This window comes from Penaeus monodon, chromosome 39 (genome assembly GCF_015228065.2).
Source record: "Penaeus monodon isolate SGIC_2016 chromosome 39, NSTDA_Pmon_1, whole genome shotgun sequence".
NCBI lineage: Eukaryota > Metazoa > Arthropoda > Malacostraca > Decapoda > Penaeidae > Penaeus > Penaeus monodon.
In genome coordinates, this window is record NC_051424.1 from 33,012,302 (window position 1) to 33,024,801 (window position 12,500).

Sequence of the window (12,500 nt, forward strand, 5' to 3'; positions counted from 1 at the left end):
CTGCCTCTTTCTGTTTTGATTCTTAATAGCTTTAAGGATACGAACAAAAAAAATAAATAAAGTGACGTAAAAGTGGTTGATGTTGTGTTTGTTGTGTGTGTGACTGTACGATTGTAAAAGTATATTCATAATTATATAAAAAAATAAAGGTGATGATGCTGCCGATGGAAATCACAACACTACACATATCTTAGCAATAGTATATGTTGTATGCAATTTTTAAATGGTTTGTTTTCTAAGGTTAGGATAACTTCCTTCTTTTTCTCATCTGTACTATTACTTTATATATATATATATATATATATATATATATATATATATATATATATATATATATATATATATATATACTTACATATTTTCTAGTTTTATTATTATTTATCTCTCTCTCTCTCTCTCTCTCTCTCTCTGATTTTCTGATTACCTTTGTTTGTTTATTCTCTCCCTCCTTCCCTCCCCCCTCTCTCTCTCTCCTTTCCCTTCCCTCCCCCCTCTCTCTCTCTCCTCCCCCCTCCCTCTCTCCTTCCCTCCTCCTCTCTCTCTCTCCCTCCCTCCCTCCCCCCCTCCCTCCTCTCTCCCTCCCTCCCTCCCTCCCTCTCTCCCTCCCTCCCTCTCTCCTCCTCTCCTTTCCTATCTCTTCTCTGTATCCTTTCTTCCTTTCATATTTTTTCTGACTGCTCAATGGATACCAAGAATTGATCATATCACCAATTGTTGTAGAAATCCCTAAGTACTTCAATGCGATGCCTGTGTACGAAAAAAAATATGCACAAAAACACGTACATGTGTGCGTAAATGTCAGTGCGTTGGTGTATACGAAAGCGTGTATACCCTCACTGTATAAGTGTACATGTGATATATGTATGTGTACATCTCTGTATATACATTTATTTTTTCTCTCCTTTGTAAATAATTATAAGGTATTTCTTGAGTGTAAATATATACATATATGTTTCGAAAAGGATCGTTTAAAGAAATCTTTGTTTCTTTCCCTTTTTGGTGTTTTTAAATGTAGAATGTTTAAAAAATTGTAATAGATGTAATATGATGTATTCTAATCAGAAATATTTCTACATTCAATTTTTGCATTCTTCTCAATAAAAAGACGATCTTCTTTAAGGCGGTTTTGTTATCCTTATTTGCATATGGGTGGGTAAATTGGGAGAGTGAGTGAGTGAGAGTGTGTGAGTGTGTGAGAGTGTGTGTGTGTTTGTTTGTTTGTTTGTTTGTTTGTTTGTTTTAGCAACCCCGCAGTGTATGCAGTCGTGGGTGTATACTCGCGTGTGTCCGTGCGCGTGAATACACAGAATGCAGGTCCATCCCCTGTAACCCCTCCCCTCCCCCCTCCCCCAGCTGAAGCGGCCTGTTGCCCAGAGACCCCGAGCGGAAGTCATACAGATTTCAAAAGGCATTTTAAAGGGGCCGTAACACTTCCCTTCCACACGCTGCTGCCGCCTCTTCCGGTGTGGCGAGGGCCGGAAGTGCGCACGAGCTGGGAGGGGGAGGGGGGGATGCTCTCTTTCTCTTGCGCTCTCTCTCTCGCTCTCACTCTCTCTCGCTCTCTCTCTCTCTCTCTCTCTCCTCCCTCTCTCTCTCTCTCTCCCTCCCTCTCTCTCTCTCTCTCTCTCTCTCTCTCTCTCTCTCTCTCTCTCTCTCTCTCTCTTTCCTCCTTTCCCCTCCCACCCCCTCCTCCCTCGCCCTCTTCGTGCGCGTGGTCTCTGTCTGTCTGCATGTGTGCGTGCATGTTTGTGTGTGTGTGCTACATCGTCACCATTAACGAGAGTGACCAATGCCACGGGAGAGATTAAACGCAAAGCAAATCAAAACCGGTTTTTATTATAATACAGAATAGACTTCCTTAGCCTACTAGAAATTTACATAGTTATCTAATTATTCATTAACTTATCTACCTATCTATCTATCCGTTTATCTGTTTATTTACCTACATTGCAACAAACCACCAAAAGTGTGTGACTTTGTTATAAAATTTCTATTATTTATTTATAAACTACATATATACAATCTATATATAATAATATACTAACAAAATAATAACATTACAACGAAATGAAGAAGAACAAAAATAAATAAAAGTAGAAGGAGAAACAAATAAACAGAACGATAATTAGAGAGCATTAGCGAGAAAGCTTGATGTCCTAAGATATAATTGGCTTGGCTTAATTACGCTCTGATTAATTGGCTTATTAATGGAATCAAGATTGGCTGCGCTGATCGCAATGGGATATAGTAGGAGGATTAACTTGAAGATAATTTCGAGCTGTAGTTTATACTTTTTTTTTTTTTTGAAAGAGAAGTATTTTAGGGGTAGGAGGAGGAGGAGGAGGAGGAATAGGAGGAGGAGGAGGAGGAATAGGAGGAAGAGGAGGAGGAGGAGTAGGAGAGGAGGGGAGGAGAGAGGAAAGAGAGAAGGGAGGAGGAGGAAGAAGGAAGGAATGGAAGTAGGAGAAGAAGGAGAGAGGGGAGGAGGAGAAGAGAGAGAGGAGTGAGGAGGAGGAGGAGGAGGAGCAGGTGAAGGAAGAGGGAGGCATAAGAAAAATAGGAAGCAGATGCGAAGACAGACGAAAGGGAAGATATAAATGAAGAAGAGAAAGCAAAAGACTGATAAAAGGAAGGGGACAGACACACAAGAACACAACACAGTGAAAAATAAAATAACAATAATAATAATTATTATTATTAACATGAACAGAGGTAACAATAATGATAATGATAAGAATTATAAAAATAACAACAGTAATAATAATAATAATAATAATAATAATAATAATAATAATAATAATAATAATAATAATAATAATAATAATAATAATAATAAATAAATAAATAATAACAGAAAAACAAAACCATAAGATGAATAGCAATGACGCGTGCAAAGGCAATGAGAGCAAAGACCTCTATTCCACACTCTTGACTCCCTTCCTCGAGGTCTTGGCCAGCAGGAGCAGGAATCCCACAAGACGGTATCCCACGATGAGGGCGAACAGGATGCCGATGTCCAAGCCCATGTTATCCTGAGAAGGGAGAGCGAGAGACAAATAAAAAGGGGGTCGAAGTGATTTTACGAAGAGGAGGAAGAGGAAAGAAGGGAGAGCGAGAGAGGGGGAGAAGTTTTGAAAGGTAAGAAGAAAAAAATGTTGTGAGAAGGTAAATGAAATGAGTAGGAAGTAATTGATAGTAATGTTAATCAAATAAAAGTAATTAATAAGATTTTTTTTATTGCTAATGAATTGCAGTACACCATGATTACAATTAAAACTGTTACGCTTAAAATTACCATTATAAATACGACTAATATCGTTATTACATTATCATTGTCAATGCTACCATTACTATAAGTTTTACTCGTGATTTTACTGCTGTGATAATTACAATTACCGTTTTTATCAGTACTACCTCAACAGTTTCATTCATAAAGACTATACTGTACTATACTATACTATACTAAACTAAACTGTACTATACTATAATATACTTTTAGCAGTCTTATAGCTACCACTATTACCACTACTACCAATAATACACCAACTACTACTATTACAACCCTTGCTATACAACTACAACAATTAAACCTGTATCATCACTGCTACAAATGCACAACTACTGCAGCAACTATAGCTATAACCAATACCTCAACAGCTACAACCGCCCCCGCCAATTCAAGGCGACAACTACAACCACAACAACAAAAACACAATCGCCACTCTGCTTACGGTCACTGCAGCTGCAAACAACACCCTTTAGCTAATGCCCGATTACGATTGCAATTGCAAAATACATATAAAGATAATAAAAAAAAATAACAGGTAGATCCGTATCCCCAAAACCGTCAACCACAACAACCACATCACAACCACTTTAACAAACCCTTTAACTAAAGCTCAACAACAATGACATTACTAAGGAATATTAATAAAATGTAAATAGATAAATAAATAAAACAAAAATGATAAAAAATAACAGGAATATCCGTTTCACTACAACCTTCTTCCACCAATACTCATTACAACCACACTCACCACCAACAAACCACAACCATCACCTCACCAAACAACCACTTTAAGAAGCCACACTCACCACCACCATCAACCACAATATTCACCACCACCAACCACTTCACCACAACAACCAGCCTACCTCACCAGCCCCTATAACAAACGACAACCATTATCTCACCGCAACCAACAACCACATCACAACCACAACCCACAGTCACATCCAACGAACCACAACCCACAGCCACAACCAACGAACCCCAACCCAAGCCACAACCAACGAACCACAAACACCAAGAACCACAACCCGCCCCCTTAAACCACAATACCACCAATTGAACACAACCACAGCTCCCCAGGCGCACACCCAGTCACTGACCCGCGCATCGAGCCAAAGCCGCCCACGGAATACAGACCCAGCCACAACCAACAAAGACACCAATGAAACCAGGAACCAACCTAGCCACAAGGCAAGGGACAACCAGGGAAACAACGGTAGCACAACGCTATGCTCAGCAGCGTTATACGATACTCTACAACCCTATCATTCAACAAATACCTATCTTATACTGCACAACGTAACACAACCCTCAGCCACATACCAACGAACCACAACCCACAGCCACAACCAACGAACCACAACCCAAGCCACAACCCGCCCCCTTACCTTGCTATACCCCAGATTGGCGATAACCTGCTCCCCAGTGGTGGCACAGGTGGTCCCGTTGGCACTGTCCTCCGCGCAGGTGATGTTCTCGATGCCGGCCCACTGGTTGATGATCAGGGCCTCGTTGCCGTAGTTGAACCAGGAAAGGTACTTGATCCAGATGAAGTACCAGGGAACCGACCTTGAGGAGGAGGAGGGGGAGGGGGAAGAGGGGAGGGGGAAAGAGCGGTTTGAAACTGGTATTGCTTAGTCGTTTTTTTGGTATTGCTGTTATTACTTGACTCTTACCCTTATTATTTTCATTACTATTACTCTTATCTTTATTACTGTTATTTAATGTTATTACTATTACTTTTATCTTTATTGTTGTTATTCAGTCTTATTACAATTACTCTTATCTTTATTATTATCATCCCTATCAATATAACTATCACTAGTATCATTTTCCATCACTATCACCATCACCATCACCACCAACAAACGCAAAACCCCAAAACAGAAAATCACAATAAGAAAAACACCATCGAAATGGAAAACCCAAACAGAGTAAAAGGAAACAAACAGCGCCAGCCTGGACTCACTGTGAATTGAGGAAGAATCCGCCAAACAGCATTAGGGGGATGAGCAGCGGCGCCGAGAGAGCCAGCGCCACGTTCACATCCTTCGACAGACACGAGATCATGTAGCCTTGGGGAGAGAGAGCAGAGAGAGCGGGGTTATATATTTTAACCTGGGAGAGAGAGAGAGCGGGGTTATATATTTGAACATTGGAGGAGAGAGGGCAGAGAAAGCGGGGTTATATATATTTTAGCCGGGGAGAGAGAGGGCAGAGAGAGCGGGGTTATCAATTTTAGGCTGGGGGGGAGAGGGCAGAGAAAGCGGGGTTATGCCTATAAGTTTAGGGATAGGGATAGAGAGAGTGGGGTTATTTTCTGTGGGGGGGACAGAAGGGTTCTAAAGTTAGTGGGAGAGAGAGGGTTTCGTAGCGGGAAGGAAGAGAATGGGTTATTTCTTTACAATCTCGAGGTTATGCAATTTAGCCTAGAAAAAAAGGACAGATAGAGAGGGGTTATATCAGTTAGCTTGGGAGAAAGGAATAGAGAAAGCGGGGTTATGTCGTGCAGATATATATATATATATATATATATATATATATATATATTATATATATATAATATATATATATTATTTATATATATATATATATTATTATATATATATATATATATATATATATATATATATTTATATATATAGATAGAGAGAGAGAGAGAGAGAGAGAGAGAGAGAGAGAGAGAGAGAGAGAGAGAGGTTGTATTTATTAGTCTGAGGGGAAAGGGATAGAGGGAGCGGGGTTATCTGTATTTAATTCCGGGGTATATATTTTAGCCTGAGGGGAGAGGGCAGAGAGAGCGGGGTTGTGTTTATTAGCTTGGCGGAAAGGGATAGAGGGAGCGGGGTTATTTCGTATAGCCTGGAGAGAGGGGACAGAGTGAGCGGGCTATATCTATCAAAGGCAGGCTTCAGAGTGAGTCCGGGGAAAAAAGAGATATCTGTACAAGGAGAAGAAATAGGAAGGAAGGATCGAAGAGATTAAAGAAAGAGACTATAGTCATGTAACTTTGGAGAAGGACAGAGAGAGCGGGGTTATTCATTTCTTTGTTTTTAGTTGGCTTAAAATATATATATATAAAGGAGTAGATTACTATGTGTTTATTTATTATTATCATCATTACTGTTGTAAAAATCATTATTATAATTATCATCCTTTTTTTTACCTCTTATTTTTATACATCCTCTTAACATTTCAACTATCATCATTATCATTATCTTCAGCTTGCTTTATGAGAGCTGGTCTCTTGAGAGGAACACTGTACAGGAAGAGTTAATGAAATCCTGCATAAAGTTATGAACATTTCTCTTGGGATTCATGAGATGCATTATGATATCTATCTCCTTTGTTACTGCAAGAGGCAACTAATGGGGTTTCATGAAATATTTTCATAGAATTTTAAGGTTCATATTTCAAGGTTCTTATCATGCATCATGGCATTGGATTTCCCCCCCAAAAGAATTCAATGTTTTATATTGCAAGGTTTATATCATGCATTATGTTAGCTTTTCCAAAGAATTTTAGACTTTATATTACAAGGTTCATATCGTGTGCTGTGGCATGCGATTTCTTTACAAAAAAAATATTTACTTTAGTTTATTTCATCAGCTTCAAACCATATATTAATTATATATTTTCAAAGAATTCTGTAGCATCTATCTTCAAGACAAGGTCGCGGATCATGGCACGTCCCAAATATGGAAATAAAGCTCAACCTCACACACGCAATAACAATAATAATGAATAAGTAAATAAATTATGATTAACAGATATATAGATAAATAAATGAAAAATCGACAAAAAAGGGAAAAAATCAATAGTTAAATAGATAAACCAATAAAAAAAATCGACAAAAATTAATAAAAGATAGATAAACAATAGACCAAAAATGAATAATCAAAAATCTAAAAACATAAACAAATAAACAAAAAATAGACAAAAAATAAATTTTAATAAATAGATAACAAATAGACCAAATTAGTCATAATAATAATCATTATAATAATAATAATAATAATAAGAATAATAATAATGATAATAATCATAATATAAAAACAGACAAAAAAATTAAATAAACAAAAAAAGACAAAAATGAAATAAACATAAAAAAGAACAGACAATAATAAAAATAAAAAAAAAATAGAAGAATAGAAAAAAAAGAAAAAAAAATATAGATAATAAACATATCATCAAAAAAAAGAATAAAGAACAAACAGAACATGAAAAGCAGAACCCGGAAGCCGCCAGGCCATAACCCCAGCCGTGCTCACCGAAGGACACGGCCGCGTTGGCCACCAGCATGAGGATCCCGACGGTGGCGAAGAACCTCTCGACCAGCGGATTCATCCCCACCATGAAGTACATTATGGCCGTGAAGATCAAGGGCAGCACGATCCCGAAGGGCAGCTCCGCCAGGTTCTTGCTCAGGTAATAGACGTCGACGCGATAGATGCCGTTGAAATGCTCGCGGAGGAAAACTGGGAGCTCGGCGCAGAAGGCCTAGGGTGGAGGAGGGGGGAGGGGGGAGAGAGAGAGAGTGAGGTGGGGTGGGTGAGGGGGTGGGGGGAGGGTGGGGGGATGGGGGTAGGTGAGGTGGATAGGTGGATGAGTGAGTGAGAGGGGTGGGTGGGGCGGGTGGATGGCTGGGTGGGTGGGTGTGGGGGTGGAGGGGGAGGTGGGGTAAGTGGATGGGTGAGGTAGGTGGTGGATGGGTGAGGGGTGAGGTGGATGGGTGGGTGAGGTGGGTGGTAGATGAATGAATAGATGCATGGATAGGTGGATAAATAGATCATGGGGGAGGAAGGATTGCGAAGGAATTGGGAACGTAAAGAGGATGGATAGGTGGATGGATAGATTGATGGATGGATAGGTAGATAGGTAGATCCTGGAAAGGGAAGGATTGCGAAGGAGGTGGATAGAAGAAATGATAGATACTGTGGAATGTAGAGTTAGATAGATGGATTGTTGAAGAGACAGATGACAGATAAAAATGGATGGACGGATGCCAGGGAAACTGGGGAATGTGAGGAGGGTCGATAGATGGATGGATGGATAAATGCACTGATAGAAGGATAGATGGATGGATGCTATGGAAGGAGATTATGCGAGTTGGAGTGACTAATGAATGGATAGACGATATCGACAATAATAATTCAACCAAAAGAGAATATTGAAATACTAAAACCTCAGGGCTGAACTTGCAAATCCTAATTTAAACAAAAATACACAACACTTACATTCACCACTCCGAAGGTGTTGCTAAAGCTCATCTGAGTGAGAAGTAAAAATATTGCGCCGTTGATGTTGGAAACACCAATATAGTCGTTTTCTTGGTCGAAATAGATTAGTCCCACCAAAAGCGAGATCAGCTGGAGAGATAGAAAACGAGATCAGCTTTAACGTACCATAAAGATGTATATCGTTATTTATCTATCTATTTATCTATCTATCTATATATCTTTCTGGATATTTGTATATGTCTCTCTGTCTATCAGTCTGTCTTATTTCTATCACTCTGTCTATCTATCTATCTGTCTGTCTGTCTATCTATCCTGTGATCGACCCATCTGTCAATCTTTTAATATATATATATATTTTTTTCTTTCTTTTTTGTTGCTGCTGTTGTTTAGTTATGGACCACTTCATTTATTTATCATTATCAAATGAATAATCATATATATATATATGTATATATATATATATATATATATATATATATATATATATATATATATATTTTTTTTTTTTTTTTTTTTTTTTTTTTTTTATGTAAGCCTAACCAAGACATGTTTTGAATACCACTTCTGCGATTTAATTGACCCAATCAGGTAAAGTTATCTTATCTTACCGTATAAAATGGTTGTCCTTCATCTACTAGCAGCGGCGGCAGTGTAAAGATAAGATGTGATAGGCCTTCATTTTATTTACTCAATCTTTGCTTCGATTATAGATTTGATTACGTTCTTGTCTGTAACTGTTTACAAGCTATCCTTGTGTAGTAATATATATATATATATATATATATATATATATATATATATATATATATATATATATATATATATATACATATATAATATATATATAATATATATATATTATAATATATATATATATATATATATATATATATATTATATATGTATGTGTGTGTGTGTGTGTTGTGTGTGTGAGTATGTGTATGTGTGTGTGTGTGTGTGTGTGTGTACACATGTGTATATGTATATGTACACACACACGCACCAAATGAACAAAAGGACACCCGAGCCTACCAGTGTCTGGAACAGCTTGACTCTCAACACCATCGGTTCTCGAATGTTCTCCATGGCTGATCTCTTGAACACCGCCTTGCACTGCTCTCCCCAACTGGCCTTGTAGGGGGACTTGCGTATCTGGGAGGGGAGGGGAGGGGAGTTAGAGGGGAGAGGGGAGATGAAGGGAGGGAGAGGAGAGAGGGGGTGAGGGGAGTTAGAGGGGAGAGGGGAGGGAAAGGGGAGAGGGGGAGATGAGGGGAGGGAGAGGGCAGAGGGGGATGAGGGGAGGGAGGGCAGAGGGGGAGATAGGGGGACAGAGAGGGGAAAGGAAGGGAGGTTATTTCGAGGGGAGAGATGGAGAAAGGGAAGGGGAGGAGGTGGAAAAGAAGAGTAGAGAGATGAGAATTGAGGAAGGAGATGAGATGGATAACAAGGGGAGAGATGGAGGACGGAAGAATGAGGGAAGAAGAGAAAAGGGGAGTTAGAGAGGTTAATCCGGATGGGAGGAAGGATGGAGAAAATGGAAGGGAGAAAGAGGGGAAGAAGAGGGGAGAGAGAGAGGAGGGAAGGAAGAAAGGAGGAGTAGGGGAGAGATGGAGAAGGAAAAGAGGAGGAGAGGAGGAAGAGGGGAGTTGACAGATGGAGAAAGGAGGGGGGAAGGAGGGGAAGAAAAAGGGGAAAGGGAGGAGTAATAAGACGGTCAATAATATATATATATTTTTTTTCTCTTTCTTTCATTCTTTCTCTTTTTCCCTTTTCTTTGTGTGCGAAAATTCACATGATAGAAGCTGGGTTAAGTTAGATCAGGTTAGGATAAGTAAGCTTAAGGCTAGGTTAGGTTTGGTTAGTTAAGATAAGTTAGGTTAAGTGAGGTAAAATTAGATAATCTTAGATTAGGTAAAGTAAGGTTAGGTTAGGTTTGGGTATCCTAAGGTAGGTTAGGTTAGGCTAGGTTAGATTAGGTAAGTTAGTGTTCGGTTAGGTTAGGTTAGGTAAGCTAGGTTAGGTTAGGTCAGGTTAATTTAGGTAAGGTAGGGTTAGGTTAGGTTATATTAGTTTAGGTTTTAGGGTAGGTTAGGTTAGGTTAGATTAGATAAGGTAAGTTAGGGTTAGGTTAGGTTAGGGTGAGTAAATTAAGGTTAGGTTAGGTTAGGTAAAGGTTAGGGTAAGTTAGCTAAGGTAAGCTAATCCTACTAAATAAGTGTTAAGTGTGCTAAGATAAGGTAAAGAAATTCTAGTTAGGGAAGATTAGGTTAAGTTAAGATAGATTAGGTTGAGTAAACTTAGGTTAGATTAATCAAGGTAAAGCTTTCATATGAATGAAATATTATTTTCTAGTAGTTCTGCATTCCATTTATTTAATTATTATTATTATTATTATTATTATTATTATTATTATTATTATTATTATTTTAGAAATTAGTTGCTCAGTTAACTTGATCAACGACAAAAATAAAGACCAATTTTTTTCAGAACAATATAAAAAATCTACACATTTGGAGTTTCCGGATGGGTAATAGAGTAGAAAAAAAAATACTAAAATAAAAAATGAAATAAATGCCCACCTCCATATACCCATATTCAGCACTGTCACAGAAGCAGGAATCCCCCAACTTGCAAATGTATTTTCCTACTTGCACAAACCTATTCCACAAACACGTTACTTCCCCACTATCTCACCTCTCTCCAAAACCCACCTCAGTTCCTCTCCCCACTACCAACCCACCCCAAGCCCACCCCCATTCCTCTTTCCCCCTCCCCCACACTTCTACCCACCTTACCTACACTAACCCAACCATTCCCACACTCCCACCTCCAACCCACCCGCACTCCCTCTCCCTCCCCCCCACAAACCCACCCACTTCCCCTACCCCCAGCAAACACCACCCACTCCTCCCCCTCTCCCACACAGCAACCAGAACCCACCTCCACGTAATCAGCGCCGCCCACAGCGTTCGCCCCCGAGGACTTGGCGTTGATCACGGCCGCCCCCGCCACCTCCCGCCCCGCCGTGCTCGCCGAGAAGGTATCGCAGACCTGGGCCACGAAGCCCCTGCACTCGTCCTCCTTCCCGGGCTGGATGGCGAGCGTCGAGATGAAGAAGTCCGCCGGGTTGAAGTTCTCGGGGCAGTGGTGGCCCAGGCTTGAGGGGGAGAGAGGGGGAAGGGGTGAGGGTCGTGGAGGGGGGAGGGAGGGGAGGGAGAGAGAAGGGAGGGGGAGGAGAGAGAGAGAGGGAAGAAAAGGGGGTGAGTGTCGTAGAGGGGGGGAAAGAGGGAGAGAGAGAGAGAGAGGGGAGGGGGAGGGGGAGGGGGAGAGAGAAAGGGAAGGAGGAAGGGGGGTGAGTGTCATGGAAGGGGAGAGGAGAGAGTGGAGGGGGAAGGGGGTTGGAGAGAGAGGGGAAGGGGTAGAGGGAGGGGGAAGGGGGAAGGGGAGAGAGGAAAGGGGAAGGGGAGGGGAAAGGGGGAGGAGAGGGGGAAGAGAGGGGAAGGAGTAGAGAAGAAGGTGAAAGAGGAGAGAAGGGAAAAGGGGAAAGATTATTATTCGTTACACACACTTCCCTCGTAGTAAAAATTCCCTTCCGACGCCCCGTGCAGCATATCTGAAAATTCATCATCCGCACATGAATGAACAGACAAATAAGTAATTAAAACACAAGAAAAGGGGAAAAACAAAAACCGAATTTCACTAACCCCTTGAAGAAGTCGAGAGCCCCTTCCGTCGAGCCGAGGAACGCCACTCGACCCTCGGCCATCAGGAGCACGCGGTCGAACTGCTCGAACACCTGGGGGGAAGGGGGGGAAGGGGTCGATTATATTCTCGGGTGGAGGAAGGGGGGGGGTGGAGGAAGGGGGGTGAGGGTGGTGGTGGTGGAGGAAGGGTGGTGACGAGGAGGAAGGGTGATGAGGATGGTAGTGGTGGTAGTGAGGAGGGTGGTGGTGAGGGGGCGATGGTGA

At 40.9% G+C, this 12,500-nt stretch overlaps 1 protein-coding gene across 2 annotated transcripts in view; it reads right to left on the reverse strand.

Moving 5' to 3' along the window:
• Positions 1-2,790: 2,790 nt before the first annotated feature.
• LOC119597657 (protein white-like) overlaps positions 2,791-12,500 on the reverse strand; it is a 23,583-nt gene continuing 13,873 nt past the window's right edge. Inside the window, exons 9-16 of one of the 2 annotated variants that reach the window (XM_037947252.1) lie at positions 12,237-12,328; positions 11,473-11,689; positions 9,565-9,684; positions 8,530-8,661; positions 7,564-7,792; positions 5,262-5,367; positions 4,681-4,861; positions 2,791-3,032 (exon numbers count right to left, since the gene is read on the reverse strand). In XM_037947252.1, the coding sequence (XP_037803180.1) occupies positions 2,916-3,032; positions 4,681-4,861; positions 5,262-5,367; positions 7,564-7,792; positions 8,530-8,661; positions 9,565-9,684; positions 11,473-11,689; positions 12,237-12,328 (1,194 nt within the window). In that variant the 3' untranslated portion in view covers positions 2,791-2,915. The remainder of the gene's footprint in view (positions 3,033-4,680; positions 4,862-5,261; positions 5,368-7,563; positions 7,793-8,529; positions 8,662-9,564; positions 9,685-11,472; positions 11,690-12,236; positions 12,329-12,500) is intronic. The other variant, XM_037947253.1, reaches the window with a different exon arrangement.